Here is a 13,073-nt window from a genome sequence, read left to right on the forward strand (position 1 = left end):
TTGGATTTATGCTTCTGCAGTTTTTCACCTTTAAAGTTTCCATCTTTTCTCATTCCAAAATTTATTCTAGTTAAGCACCATTATTGAACATGTATATTTGCATTTTTATGTTCTTCTTAATAATGGAGCATTGAACTTCTTCAGAATTCCATTTGATTTTAATATCGAGATGGGATATTAAGCCAAGAAAGCACAAAATATACCATCATTTTTGTTTTCACAACTACTTAAACAAAGAACGTATGTTCATAGAAATTTTTCCCAAGAGATCATCGAGAGGGCTGGCTGTGTGCGACCCCCGGAGGGGCCGTGAAGCCAAAGCAGGCGCACTGCCAGGGAGCAGCCAGTCAGGCAGAACAGCGAAGAACAGCCCAGGCCCAAAATGGGCTGATGTCTGGCCTAGTCAGGACTGGAGCGGTCGCAACCAACAGAAAAGCCAAACTGTCGGTGGCTTAGCAAAGCAGATGTTTTTTTCCTCTCTCCTCAGTCCTAGTTAGTCCAGAGCTAGTGGGACAACTTTGCAGTCCTCCCTCTGGCACTTAAGTATGGCGCTGCCATTCTCAACAGGAACGTAGGGCTTCCACCGCATGGGTTACGGGGACCTGCCATGGCTCCATCCATCACATCTGCATTCCATTCAGCTGGAAGGAGTGGGAGATGCACACCCACCTCTCTTTACGTGGAAGTTGCCCGTTTCCACTTCCCGTTGGCCGGCCTATAGTCACATGCCACGGCAAGGGCTACTGGGAAAGTCATTTCCGTGCCCACGTGCCCGTAAAAGTCCAGGATTCTGATGCAGTTTGGAGAGAATGGACAGTGAGGCACAATAAGCAGTCTCCCCCAAAATCTCAGAATCCCTGCGACTAAAAAATGGACAGATGGGAATTTTTAAGAGTGAGCAATCATTTTCTACTGAGGATGGCCCGAGGAGACTTCGTGAAAGGCACATTTGGGTCGGGCCTGGAAGAGGAAGGGAGAAAGTCCAGAGAACCTTGTAATACAAAGAAACCCAGGCCCCACCCCACAGCTGCCAACCAGGCTGGAGCTGCGACCTCGGGAGCCGGGCTCGGCAAACTCTCCGGGTGATTGTCACAGTGGCCTAAGTCTGAGGACCGCCATGGTAAGCGGGGTGGTGGGCCCCAGGCCTCGCTTAGCGGGCCGCAGTGGGCTTCCCGCACGCAGGCCAAGGGGGAAACGAGAACAACAAAGACCGTGTGTCAGCTTCTTCCGTGGCTAAAACGATTCCTTGCCCTTCACTTGGAAATTATCTTTATTAGTTTTGTCTTTGTGGCAATGGTTTTCGGTGCGTTTGTTTTCTAAAAAGATGGGGACCGTGAACAGTAGTACTAGTTGAGGTCTTTCTAAATGTCATTCCTTGCAAAAGAAAGAGCTGGCAAAACCTGAACGTCAGTCCCCAGATGGGTTTTTGAAACTTGGCCGGGCCCTGAAACCACAAGTCCAGGACTCCTGAGCCACGGGATGGAGACCTGAACCTTGGGGATGTTTGGAGAACAGCTGTATTTCCATTCACTGATGTGTCAAGCCATGGGGACAGCACGTGGATCCCCAAGGCCGTGGGAGGACGGGTAAGCCTGCGGAGGAAAGGCTCGGTGATTTGGAACCATGGAGGACCGCGCCTGGGCTCTGGGGGAGTGAGGTTGCAGGGTCAGCAGGCTGGCGGCGGAGAGAGGATCTATGAGGAGGGCTCTTCACTCAAGGAGGCGTGCTGCTCTTTGTGGCACTTTGGTCAGCTTGCCATAAACATCTTCACCAAGTAATACCGTGCGGTGGCCAAATTCATTCCCACTCACGGCCACAGCTGTCAGCCTGGCCGAACACAGTGCCTAAAACGTGCCTCAGGTGCCAGCTGCTAAAAGTCTCCGGTGACAGACACACATACCTTTCCCACGGCGGTCCCCCTGAAGCTCCACCTTGGACAGTGGCCAGTCGCCCACCTCTGTCCTCTCCCCTCTCCCCCTTTTTATATATTATCTACACTTTAACAGGTTGGGATAGTTGACCCGCTAGACAGTGACGCGTGACAACGGAACCTTAAATGCACGTTGGTCTGAATTCGGGGAAACATTTCGTGCTGTACCTTGGTTGCCTCCATCCTGGTCTTCCCTACCTGCTTTGAATAACTGGGCTCCACAATATGGCCACTTCTGGCAGAACCACTGTGTTTCCTCCTCGTGATCTGAAGTCGAGTGGCATTTATGGGATGGATCATGGTCCTGTACATCTAGGGACTTTTCTGCCTGTATTTTATTCAGGGCCTTTGTCTTCTTTGAACTTGGAAGGTTTGAGCTACTGCTTATACACACCATCCCAGAGATCCCATTCCCTGTTGGTGTTGAGGCGGAGACCGTGGTTTCACTTCCTCTACCGGAGGCGATAAGATGTCGTTTATGTTCCTTCTCTTGTGAGGATGCGCATGCTGGGAGCAGCTTTGTTCAGCTCACAGGGGGCATGGGATGGACTTGATCTTCCACTCCCCCCATCCCCTGACCTTGCAGTGCCCCAGGAATGCCAGGGCCCCTGTCTGGTCTCAGCTGTGCAGTCCCTGGAAGAAAGCCGCGACAGCTGACTACGAGGGGCCTGGACTAGGGCCCAGGCCGCCAGCATCAACTCAGCCTGTTACCCAGTGCTGCCAGCTCTAGTCTCATGGAGCTTCCAGTCTGCCTCGGGACACAGAAGTAAACAAGCGATCAGAGCTCAGAGGTGCAAATGTCTTGACGGAGGTTGTACAGGCTGTGATGCAGATGCCATGACCCCGGTACAGGACTGAACGCAGGCAAGCCTGTAGTAACTGGACAGAGGGGTTGACCGAATCTTACCTGCTGTGCGACCCCCTACTGAATGACCTCCTGTCCTGAAACGGCTTTGTATGAGACGTCTCCTAGCAATTCTTTTATTGTCTTGGCTCACCTTCCCTGTGAAAGGAGCTTAAAGCCAACCAAGATACGTTGTTGCCGTAAGGCTTGAGGCTTGCACCAGCTGGTAAACACCAGCCTGTTACTCATCTGAGGTTACACAGAACATGCTTCCCACCTCCGAGGGGAGGCCGCAAAACGTCAGTCAAAAGACATCCCTCTCATGCCACCGGTAGTTTTACACCAGCTTCAGCTCCCTTCCTTGGCGTGCAAAGAACTATGCGTGTAGAGCAATCAGCATGTAATATTTGGTAATTAGCATGCTTAATGCGATTCAGATAAGTTCCTTGACATTTTCCTAAAAACAGCACGTTCCCGCCCACCCCTTCAAAGAGCAAAGCCCAGTTTGTTTGAAAAAATAAAAAGACAAATTAAAAAAAACTCGCGTGCCAGTCTTATTTGGTGCCGAATATACGTGGGTTGGCCTCTTCCGGGACATTGCTCGTAAATTTAGAAACTCGTTTCGAAAAAGACTCCTTATCCAGCAGCCAGCCACACGGCTCATGGGTCGGAGGAGAATCTGAGAGAAAATGGCTAGATCTCGCTTAAGTCAGGGAGCTAAGTCGGTCCTTTTCAAGTAAAAAAAAAAAACAACAACAACAGTGCGCCTGGCGACAAGCCACACTTTCCGTCCAACAAGGAGCCAAATTTGGGGACACGGCGAGAGCTACGCTCTCCTCGTCCGCCCTGGCGCAACAACGTAACTGTGCGCCTTGCAGTGTAGCCGCCCGCTCCCGCTTCTGCAGACCGAAGGCTCAGGCTGGCGGTCCGCTCGTCCCAGCGCTCGGAGGGTCCGCGCCCGGCCCGAGACGCCCGCTCCGGTCTCCCCTCCCGCGCCGGGGCGCCCCCTCGCTCCCTCCCTGCGGCCCCCGGCGCCTCCCGGACCCCGGGAAAGGGGCGGGGCCCGGGGGCCTGCACCGCCCGGCCAGCGCGGGGCCCGGGGACGGACGCGGACCCGACCCCCGCCGCCGGCCCGGCTCGCCCAGAGCCGGAACCCTCCCCGCTGCCTGGGCCCGTCCGCCCGGGCCCGTCCCCACGTGGCCCCTCGGAGCGGGCCGCACTACCCTGCTGCCGCGGACGGACAGCGCGTCCAGCCACTGACACCGCGCTGAGGGCCGACAGCCAATGAGCGCGCTCTGAGCGCCGGTGGAGGCGGTGCCTCCGGACCGCCGCACTCCCGTACCCGCGCCGCCATTGGCGAGTTTGGGTTACACCCCTGCCGGCAGGCCCCGCCCCGCCGGCCGGGTTAGGTTGCCTCACGGGCGGCGGGCGGAGCTGGTCCCGTTGTGCTGCGGCTCCGCGCGGCCTGCAGTCCCGGGCCCGCGCCCCGCGCAGCCCGCCCGCCCGCCCGCCATGGAGCCCGGCCCCGACGGCCCCACCGCCTTCGGCCCCGCTGACATCCGCGAGGGCTGGTTCCGCGAGACGTGCAGCCTGTGGCCAGGCCAGGCCCTGTCGCTGCAGGTGGAGCAGCTGCTACACCACCAGCGCTCGCGGTACCAGGATATCCTTGTCTTCCGCAGGTACCACCGCCCACCCGGCCCCGCGCCACCGAGCGCCTGCGGCGGCCCTCAGCCCAGACTGCCCGCTGCCCGCTGCCCGCTGCTCCGAAGCCAGCCGGGATTCCTCCTACCCGAATCTCCGTCCCGACCACCCTTCTTCCTGCCCGACCCCTGCCTTGCGCCCTTTACTTCGCCCCCCGCCCCCGGCCGTCTCTCCCCCCGCCCCTCCCCATGCAAAACTGTCAGAAGTTCTGAAGAACTAGGCCCGTCCCCTCCCGCGGTCCCGTCCCCTGCCGCGATGCCCTCCCCACCCTGCTCCCCGTCTCCCTGGGCCGGGGGCCGCCGTTTGGGGCGGTCCTCTTCCGCGGGGAGGGAGTCGGAGTCTGCGCCGACCCCACGCGCCGCGCTCCACGTGTCAGTCCCGGACACGTCAGAGCCGGGACCCTGAGTCCACCCCCACCCCCCACCCGGCGGGCCTGCCTGCCCAGCTTCGCCACGTGTCATCCCCAGTACTTCCCCCTGGGACCCCTTGGCAGGTCGGGGGAGATCCTTCTCACCCAGGGCGAGTGGGGGCACATCGCCCCCACTGCAGGGGACCCAGGTCCCTAACTGTCACTCCTGCCTTCAGTAAGAGCTACGGCAACGTTCTGGTGTTGGACGGCGTCATCCAGTGCACAGAGAGGGACGAGTTCTCCTACCAGGAGATGATAGCCAACCTGCCCCTCTGCAGCCACCCCAACCCACGCAAGGTACCCCGGCTCCGGAAGGTTCAGCCCCCACACAGGAAGCCCACCGCTCAGTGTCCCGCAGAACATGGATGTGCCCATGCTCGGCCCAGCTGCTTCCTAAATGGTTGTCAGAAAGTGTTAGCAAGCACAAAGGGAGTAAGTTGGGTGGGGGTGGCGGCGGGCCCACTTCACAGGGCGGGGGCTGACACAGCCTCTGAGGAGCAAACCCTTCTCACTGAGGCCCGAAGCTTAAGACGCAGCAGCCCTGGGAGGAGTTTCCAGGAAAAGGGGACGCCTCGTGCCAGGTTCCTGAGGCAGGACAGCGTTGCTGAGAGTAGCAGATGAAATAATAAGGTCTGTGCATCAGCGGGGTTGAGAAACCTACCCTGTTCAGATGGTTTTGCGTGAGTGTATCTGCCCCGTGCGGGCCCAGGCCGCTGAGTCCTGCTGGAGCCTGTTTGGTGAGACTGATGTTCAGTTGATGCCCTGCTTCTGACTGTTCCTCCCGCTCCTAGGTGCTGATCATCGGGGGTGGGGACGGGGGTGTCCTGCGGGAGGTGTTGAAGCACTCCTCCGTGGAGTCCGTGGTCCAGTGTGAGATTGATGAGGTGAGTGTTGGGCTCTGGGGTCATGTCCCAGCTCCGCCCTGGGACTTGGCTGTGTTCCCTTGGGCAAGTTGCTTAACCTTGCTCAGCCTCTTTCTTCGTTGGGAGGATTCAGTAGAAGATCTGGGTAGTAAAGGGCCTTGCATGTAATAAGTGTGCCTCAATGCTGGCTCTTAGTAAGACTAAGCTGGTTTTCAAGTCAAGATCCAGGAGCGTTCCAACTACTCGTGCGTGCGTTTACCCTTTACGCTCAGCTTGTTTTTAATGAGCATCTAGTACGCAGCAGCCATCGTCCTAGATGCTGGGGCACAGTGGTGAATGGACCCGTCCAGTCCCCACCCCCTTGGAGTCGGTCTTCCAGGGAGGAAGAGACTTAAGAGGGTGATCTGGTGAAGGCGCGGTGGGAGCCGGGGGTGAAAGGAAAAGGCAGGCTCAGAGCTCACGGGTGAAGGCTGGTCAGCGCAGGCCTCCCGAGGAGGTAGATTTCAGCTGAGGCTTGGATGGAAAACAGTAGGCCACGTGGAGGCAGGGGAAGGTCCTCCTGGAAGAGGCTGGACTCGCCTCCCTCTGAGATAGCAAGAAAGTCACTCAGAAGGGACAGTTTGGTCTGGGGACAGAGAACAGGGACAGTGGGATGTGGGCCGGGGAGCAGAGAGGAGCCATCCTGCCATGACTGAGAGGGAGGTACCAGAGTGCCCCCCATCTTACAGATGTGGAAGCCGGGTTTCCACAAAATGAATGGCTTGCCCAAGTGACCGGGCGATTAGAGGGACTGCTGGAGGGCCTCCAACCCCCACGGCAGAGCCCGGTCCCTCCTCCCTCCTCAGGACGTCATTCGGGTCTCTAAGAAGTTCCTGCCGGGCATGGCCGTGGGCTACTCCAGTTCCAAGTTGACCCTACACGTGGGTGACGGTTTTGAGTTCATGAAACAGAACCAGGATGCCTTCGATGTCATCATCACTGACTCCTCAGACCCCATGGGTAAGCGAGGGATGGGCCTTGGGCCCCCGTGGCAGCCACCGTCCAGACGCGGGGGTCCCGCGTCTTTCCTGTCTTGGTTGCTACCTCCCCAACCCAGCCCTGGCTCAGCAGAGGCAGACCACGCTGTTGCCCAAAGTTCACAGGTTGATTTCCTAGAGGAGGGTGGGGCTCTGGTCTTGGCCCACTGAGGCCTAAGTTTCTTCTTCAGCCTCTTCTCTGGTCTTAATAGGCCAGCATCAGGGCAGGGATCTAGTCTCAACCCAGGGCCCAGGGTGGAGAGTCCCCCAACAAAATGGCAATGAGAACCCCCCCACCTCCCTGCCCAGGAATGGGACGAAAACATGGAGCCCTCCTCAGGTGGACAATGGATCCTTGCGCTCCTGAAAAGCACTCTCTTTGTGGTTCGTTTCTGAATCCACAGACCTGGGCTGAAATCCCGGCCCTGCCCCCTTGGCAGCTGTGAACGTGTAAAGGGGCAGTGGTGGTACTTGCCAGAGCCAGGCTCAGGAGGTCTCAGCCATTGTCCCTTGTCCCCACCACTGCAGGCCCTGCGGAGAGTCTCTTCAAGGAATCCTATTACCAGCTCATGAAAACGGCTCTCAAGGATGATGGCGTCCTCTGCTGCCAGGGTGAGCAGGCCGGCGTCGGGGGCGGGGCGGGGGTCCTCCAGTGTCGGGGGGCCCTGCCTGCCGGCGCTGATACTGCCCCGCTCTCTCCCCAGGTGAGTGCCAGTGGCTGCACCTGGACCTCATCAAGGAGATGCGACAGTTCTGCAAGTCGCTCTTCCCTGTGGTGGCCTACGCTTACTGCAGTATCCCCACCTACCCCAGCGGCCAGATAGGCTTCATGCTGTGCAGCAAAAATCCGGTGAGCTGCGCTCCCTCCTGGGGCTAGGAGGGGGGCAGGTGGGCACGAAGGCGCTTCCCTGACGCCCCCGTCCCCCGCCCCCAGGGCACCGACTTCCGGAAGCCCGTGCAGCAGCTGACACGGAAGCAGGTTGAACAGATGCAGCTGAAATACTACAACTCCGACGTGCACCAGGCAGCCTTCGTCCTGCCCGAGTTTGCCCGCAAGGTGAGCCGCTGGCAGGAGCGGGCAGGGGGGCCCGGGGCCTCCCGAGGGTCCGCCTGAGCCCCCGCGTGACCCAGCACTCCCCTGATGAGGCCTTCTGTCCCCCCAGGCCCTGAATGATGTGAGCTGAGCCCAGGTACCGCCGCCCGTGCTGCCCAGGATCTCAGGCCAGGGAGCCTCCGGGGCGCCCGGGTGTGACAAGCCCCGGACAGGACCCCCCCGACCCTGCCCCACCGGCGCGCCCACCAAGCAAGTGTTACAGGCCCCGGAATGCTGCCCAGCCTGCCCCGCTGGGCGGACTGTCTGTCTCTCTCAATGTGGCGTTCAGCCTCCAAGCCTATGGCAGCTGTGTACGGCACCTTCTCCGCCTTCTGTCACCCTCACTCACCAAACACGTGTATTTATAACAAAGTCTGAATCGTGTGTCCCCCGATCTTGAGTGGGCCCAGGCGGGCGCCACCTCAGCCACGGTTGGACACTCCTGTGTAGCAGGCTCCAAGCCGGCCCCAGTGTCGGGCCTCTAGGTGTCTGCCCCACGCCCTCCCTGTGTAGCCTTGGACTGGCCCTCGACCTCAGGCACCGGGGGACACAGCAGTTATCAAACTGGGCCCGCATCTGTCCTGAGACACTGCCTTAGTCATTCCTTCACCAAACCCCACAAGGACAGAGGTGACAGACCCCTGGGGCCGGGGCTGTGGGGCTGACAAGATCACGGCGGGGCCGCTCGGAGGCTTTGTCGTCTCAGAAGAATTTGGGTCACTCACAGGCTTGTCAGGTGCCATCCTGGGGATCGGGGTGGAGATGCTGGAGATGATTCCAGGCAGCTGGCTGGGGCACGCTTGGGGTCCGGTTACTTGGGCCTGTGTAAGCACATCAGGTGCCCTAACGTAGCTCAGGATTCAGACTTAGGTTCCGATCCTGCCTGCCAACCCGTGAGTGTGCTGTGGTCAATTCCCAGAAGTTCCCCCGAGCGTTGAGAGAGCTTGAGAAAACAGGTGTGGGTGGCTATACCAGGACTGTGGGCGCAGGACTGTCCCCTCTCCAAGGTGCTGAACCTCCATCCTCTGCCCCAGGCACCTTACCCTTCCCGATGACCTGCACTGAGGCTCTGCTGGTACGAGAGAAGCCACAACACGGTGCAGGTTCAGGGGGGAGGCCTCCAGCCCACCCCCACCTCAGGGTCTACAGGAAAGAGCCCTGCTCCTTGGAAAAGCCGACCTCACCAACCGCCTTCTCCGCCCTCGACAGAGGCACTGCCAGAGGACGAGTTGACCTGGAAGGGGACTTGGCAGGGCGGTGACAAGGGAGTGGCTCCAGCAGGGAGGAAGGATGCCAGAACACCCCCCTGACCTGCACCTGCCCTGGGCAGCTACCCCAGACCCGACAGTTTCAGGGGCTTGGAACTGCAGTCATCACGGGGCTGGGGAGCAAGCCTCCAGCTGCACAGATAATTCCTTGAGCGGCCGCAGGCAGATCACTTCCCTGCTCTGGGCTCCACGCACCCCAACCCCACACCCTCACTGGACCCGGACCACCTTCTGACCCCTGATCGCTAACTTTGCCAGAAACCCAGGCTTGGGGATGGGCGTTGTTCCCCCAGGTCTCCCCACTCCCAGGGAGGCCGGGTGGCGTCACGACAAGTCTGGGCCGCAAGGCAGAGTGTCAGTTAAAAGAAGATACGGTGGCCAATTACAAAGCCCTGACCCAACACAGGTCTTCGTTCCTTAAACCTTCACAGCTGCCTGTAAGGTACTGAGCCCAGGAGAGGCGGATGCTGCCCAGGGCCACACATCGAGTCAGCACACGGTGGGGGGTACCAGGCACCTGGCCTTCTGAGAGCCACTCCACTCTGCCTGCCCCACGTGCCTCTGCAGCTCAGCCCAAGCACCCTCGGGCCCCAGCAGGGACATCACCGGGCCTCTGCTCTCAGGGCGCCTCCTGCCCCAGCCCATCTTACCAGACTCCGGGAAGGTCTGTCCCAAGGTTAACCCGAGGGATGCTGCTGGCAGGGGCTCTGGACTCGGACCTGAATCTCAACCCTGCCTCCTGCTGGCTCTGTGGCTTTGAGCCACTCCGCTCCTGACTTGCTTACCCTGCCTGTAAAATGGGAGCATTCATAGCCCTTACCCATGACGGGCTTCATTAAGGGGTGTAGGTGACGCAGTGCTTGCTGAGTAGGTGAGAATCAGGATTGCCTATCCGGACAGAGAAAGAGGAGAGGAGGCCCCAAGGTGTAGAAAGAGGGAGGCCATCGGGAAACAAGAATGCCTCACCTGGACGTTGAAGTTGTCCGCAGCGTAAATCCCTCCACTTACCCAACTTTTAATAAAGCCTCCTTGAAGGGGTGCACGTTAGTTAGGGACTAGCACTGGGCCCCACATCGAGGTGGGTGTGATGTAGACACAGACTAATGGACCAAAGCAGAAGGGGGGCATTCGGTGCAGACGTGGCCTGAGCCTCGATGCCCCAGAAATGCCGGAGAGGGCCACAAACAGGCCCCCTCTGTGGCATGGCGGATAAAGACGTTTTGGGGTTTTGTTTTTTGGTTTGTTGTTTTTGGTTTGTTTTTGTTTGTTTGAGTTTTGGGTTTTTTGTTTTTTTTAAGCTCTATGCCCAACACGGGGCTTGAACTCGTGACCCTGAGATCAAGAGTCACGTGCTCTACTGACTGAGCCGGCCAGGCACCCTGTAACTTTGAAGTTTATTTATCAAAACTAGCCCTGCTCCAATGTAAGGATTCCAGTAGGTGGACCATTTGGAAGGAAAATAGCGGGCCTCCTCGGCCACTGCACTTCTCGCAGAGGCAGCCGCGTGTACCTCTTCCAGCCGAGGCTTCTGGTCTTTGCCTTCACGTCTGGAGCATCCTGAGTTACTGCCTCTCCGCGTGGCAGCTTCAGTCATAATCTGTTGACTTTCCACTAGGGAAGCTGAGGATTTCGTTCTTCCCTTCCCTGACCCAGCCACACTCTCAACAACTAAACGATCATCTTGGTCGGGCCACATTCAGCACGGGTGCCAGTACAGCTCTATAAACGTCACTCTCGGCTGGGACAGGAGACCAAGTTCATCTGCACACCTCACTTCCCCTGGGGGTGTTTCACATCTGCTTAAATTTCTTTCAAGTTTATTTTGAGAGAGAGAGAGTGTGTGTGTGTGTGTGTGTGTGCTCTCACATTAGCAGGGGAGGGGCAAAGGGAGAGGGAGAGAGAGAATCCCATGCAGGCTCCATGCTGTCCGTGAAGAGCCCTGTGCAGGGCTTGAACTCACAAATTGTGAGACCGTGACCTGAGCTGAAATCAAGAGTTGATGCTTAACAGACTGAGCCACCCAGGCGCCCCTCACATTGTCTTAATTTTTAATAAATTCATCGCCAGTTCAGCCCCGAACTTTTTACCAAATCTTGAAAGCTCTTTTTAAGATCTTTGGACTCAATATACTTCATGAGGGTCTGGACAGAATGCTAACCAGTTTTTTGCTATGAGACCCTAGTAACTGCCCCATTATAATTTGTAGTTCATTCATGATTATGTTCAATGGAATGTTCAGTAACAGGAAATAGTAACATACCTAATATGCATTTGTTCATTATGATTTATACCGGAAAGTACATAGCACTCTTTTAAGAAACAATAACTACTGAAAAAGTAGGGGTTTTTTGTTAACGTATATTTATTTTTGAGAGAGAGACACACATAGAGTGTGAGTGGGGGAGGGGAGGAGAGAAAGGGAGACACAGAATCTCAAGCAGGCTCCAGGCTCCCAGCTGTCAACACAGAGCCCAATGAGGGGCTTGAACTCATGAACCGTGAGATCGTGACCTGAGCCAAAGTCGGATGCTTAACCGACTGAGCCACCCAGGCGCCCCTGAAAAAAAGTTTTAATGTTTAGACTCAACAAGTGTTCTGACTACCCCTGAGCCTCGGACCACCCCTAGTGGAACTCCCTATCGGAAGTCTTGTCTCCTGGACCTCATACCTTCCCGTTTCATGGTTTACTCCCTGGTCTTGGTGGAGCATATTCCCTAGTAACTTTCTGAGAAAGGGGGCAGGGGATGCTTGAAAAATCTGACACACATGAAATGTCCCTGTTCCACTGCTTGACTGATGGGCATAGAATTCGGATAGGTACAGAATTCTATGTTGGAAATCATCTCCCTTTAGCATTTTGAGATTTGCTCTTTTCCATTTTTATGGATTATCTCTCGCTGTGTTGCAAAGTAGCTCAAAGGTGGCAGATTGAAGTGCTTTTCTGCGGGTCAGGAATTTGGGAGTGGCTTAGCTAGCTGGTGCAGCCTAGACTCCTCCGTAAGTTTTCGGCAAAGCCGTCGGCCAGTCACCTGGCCTTAACTGGAACCGGAGGAGCAACCTCCAAGACGGGTCCCTCACCACCTTGGTGATTTGACGGGTGACCAGCAAATTACGCCAGTGGTTGCTAGGAGGCCTCAGTTCCTCCCCCATGCGGCCCCCACAGGGATACTGAGTGGCCTCACAACATGGCAGCTGGCCTCCCCCAGAGCAACTGATCCCAAAAAGAGCCAGACAGAAGTTGCAGCGTCCCTTAGGGCCTGGCCACAGAGTAACACACATCTCAGCCGTATCCTACCCCCAAGCTTTAGTCTGGCAGAGGACTGTGCAGAGCCCGACGCGGGGCTCGCTCTCATGACACTGGAGTCATGACCTGCGCTGAAATCAAGAGTCGGGCACTCAACCGACTGAGCCCCCCAGGCATCCCGGGATTGGCTAGCTTCTTAACGCTTCCAGAAGGACTCAGTGCCGCCAATCCCCAAGCCGATTTCCCCTTCCGTTGCCGATTTAGAGTTGCTTTCTAGAGGGTTATTTCCACCTGTCCATTTCCCCAGCTTCCAAAACGGGAACGCTGCCTCCTCTCCCACAGCCTCCGTCCTCATACGTTCATGTGTTTTTAAAAATTCTCCTTCCCGGGGCGCCTGGGTGGCTCAGCCAGTTGAGCGTCTGACTTCAGCTCAGGTCACGATCTCACCATTAGTGCGTCTGAGCCCCACATTGGGCTGCTCTCTGCTGTCCCTGTGGGAGCCCGCTTCGGATCCTCTACCCACCCCCTCTCTCTCTGCCCTTCCCTCACTTGCGGTCTCTCTCTCTCAAAAATAAAAGACATTTAAGAAACCTCTCTCTCCCATCTTGCATAGGGTTTCAGGAGGGAGCAAACATAAATGCATCCCCCACCTCCGTCCAGAAGCCATCGTTGTCACGGAGGCCCCCCTCCGGCCTTAGGAGGAAG

The 13,073-nt window shown here is 57.3% G+C and overlaps 1 protein-coding gene across 1 annotated transcript; it reads left to right on the forward strand.

The window, feature by feature from the left end:
* The first annotated feature begins 4,169 nt into the window (after positions 1 to 4,169).
* On the forward strand, positions 4,170 to 8,228 carry SRM (spermidine synthase). The gene is made up of 8 exons (XM_049618107.1): positions 4,170 to 4,453; positions 5,061 to 5,181; positions 5,676 to 5,768; positions 6,593 to 6,746; positions 7,292 to 7,375; positions 7,468 to 7,613; positions 7,698 to 7,820; positions 7,927 to 8,228. Exons 1-8 carry the CDS (start codon positions 4,287 to 4,289, stop codon positions 7,945 to 7,947), a joined length of 909 nt encoding a protein of 302 aa, XP_049474064.1. The 5' UTR covers positions 4,170 to 4,286; the 3' UTR covers positions 7,948 to 8,228.
* Positions 8,229 to 13,073: the final 4,845 nt, after the last annotated feature.

Source organism: Panthera uncia (assembly GCF_023721935.1).
Source record: "Panthera uncia isolate 11264 chromosome C1 unlocalized genomic scaffold, Puncia_PCG_1.0 HiC_scaffold_4, whole genome shotgun sequence".
Taxonomy (NCBI): domain Eukaryota; kingdom Metazoa; phylum Chordata; class Mammalia; order Carnivora; family Felidae; genus Panthera; species Panthera uncia.

What these genes read in the sequence shown, in the direction of transcription:
- SRM (XM_049618107.1), top strand. Translation starts at nt 4,287, where the DNA reads ATGGAGCCCGGCCCCGACGGCCCCACCGCCTTCGGCCCCGCTGACATC. An exon ending in GATATCCTTGTCTTCCGCAG is followed by an intron (nt 4,454 to 5,060) that starts GTACCACCGCCC and finishes TCCTGCCTTCAG; the next exon opens with TAAGAGCTACGGCAACGTTC. An exon ending in TGACTCCTCAGACCCCATGG is followed by an intron (nt 6,747 to 7,291) that starts GTAAGCGAGGGA and finishes CCACCACTGCAG; the next exon opens with GCCCTGCGGAGAGTCTCTTC.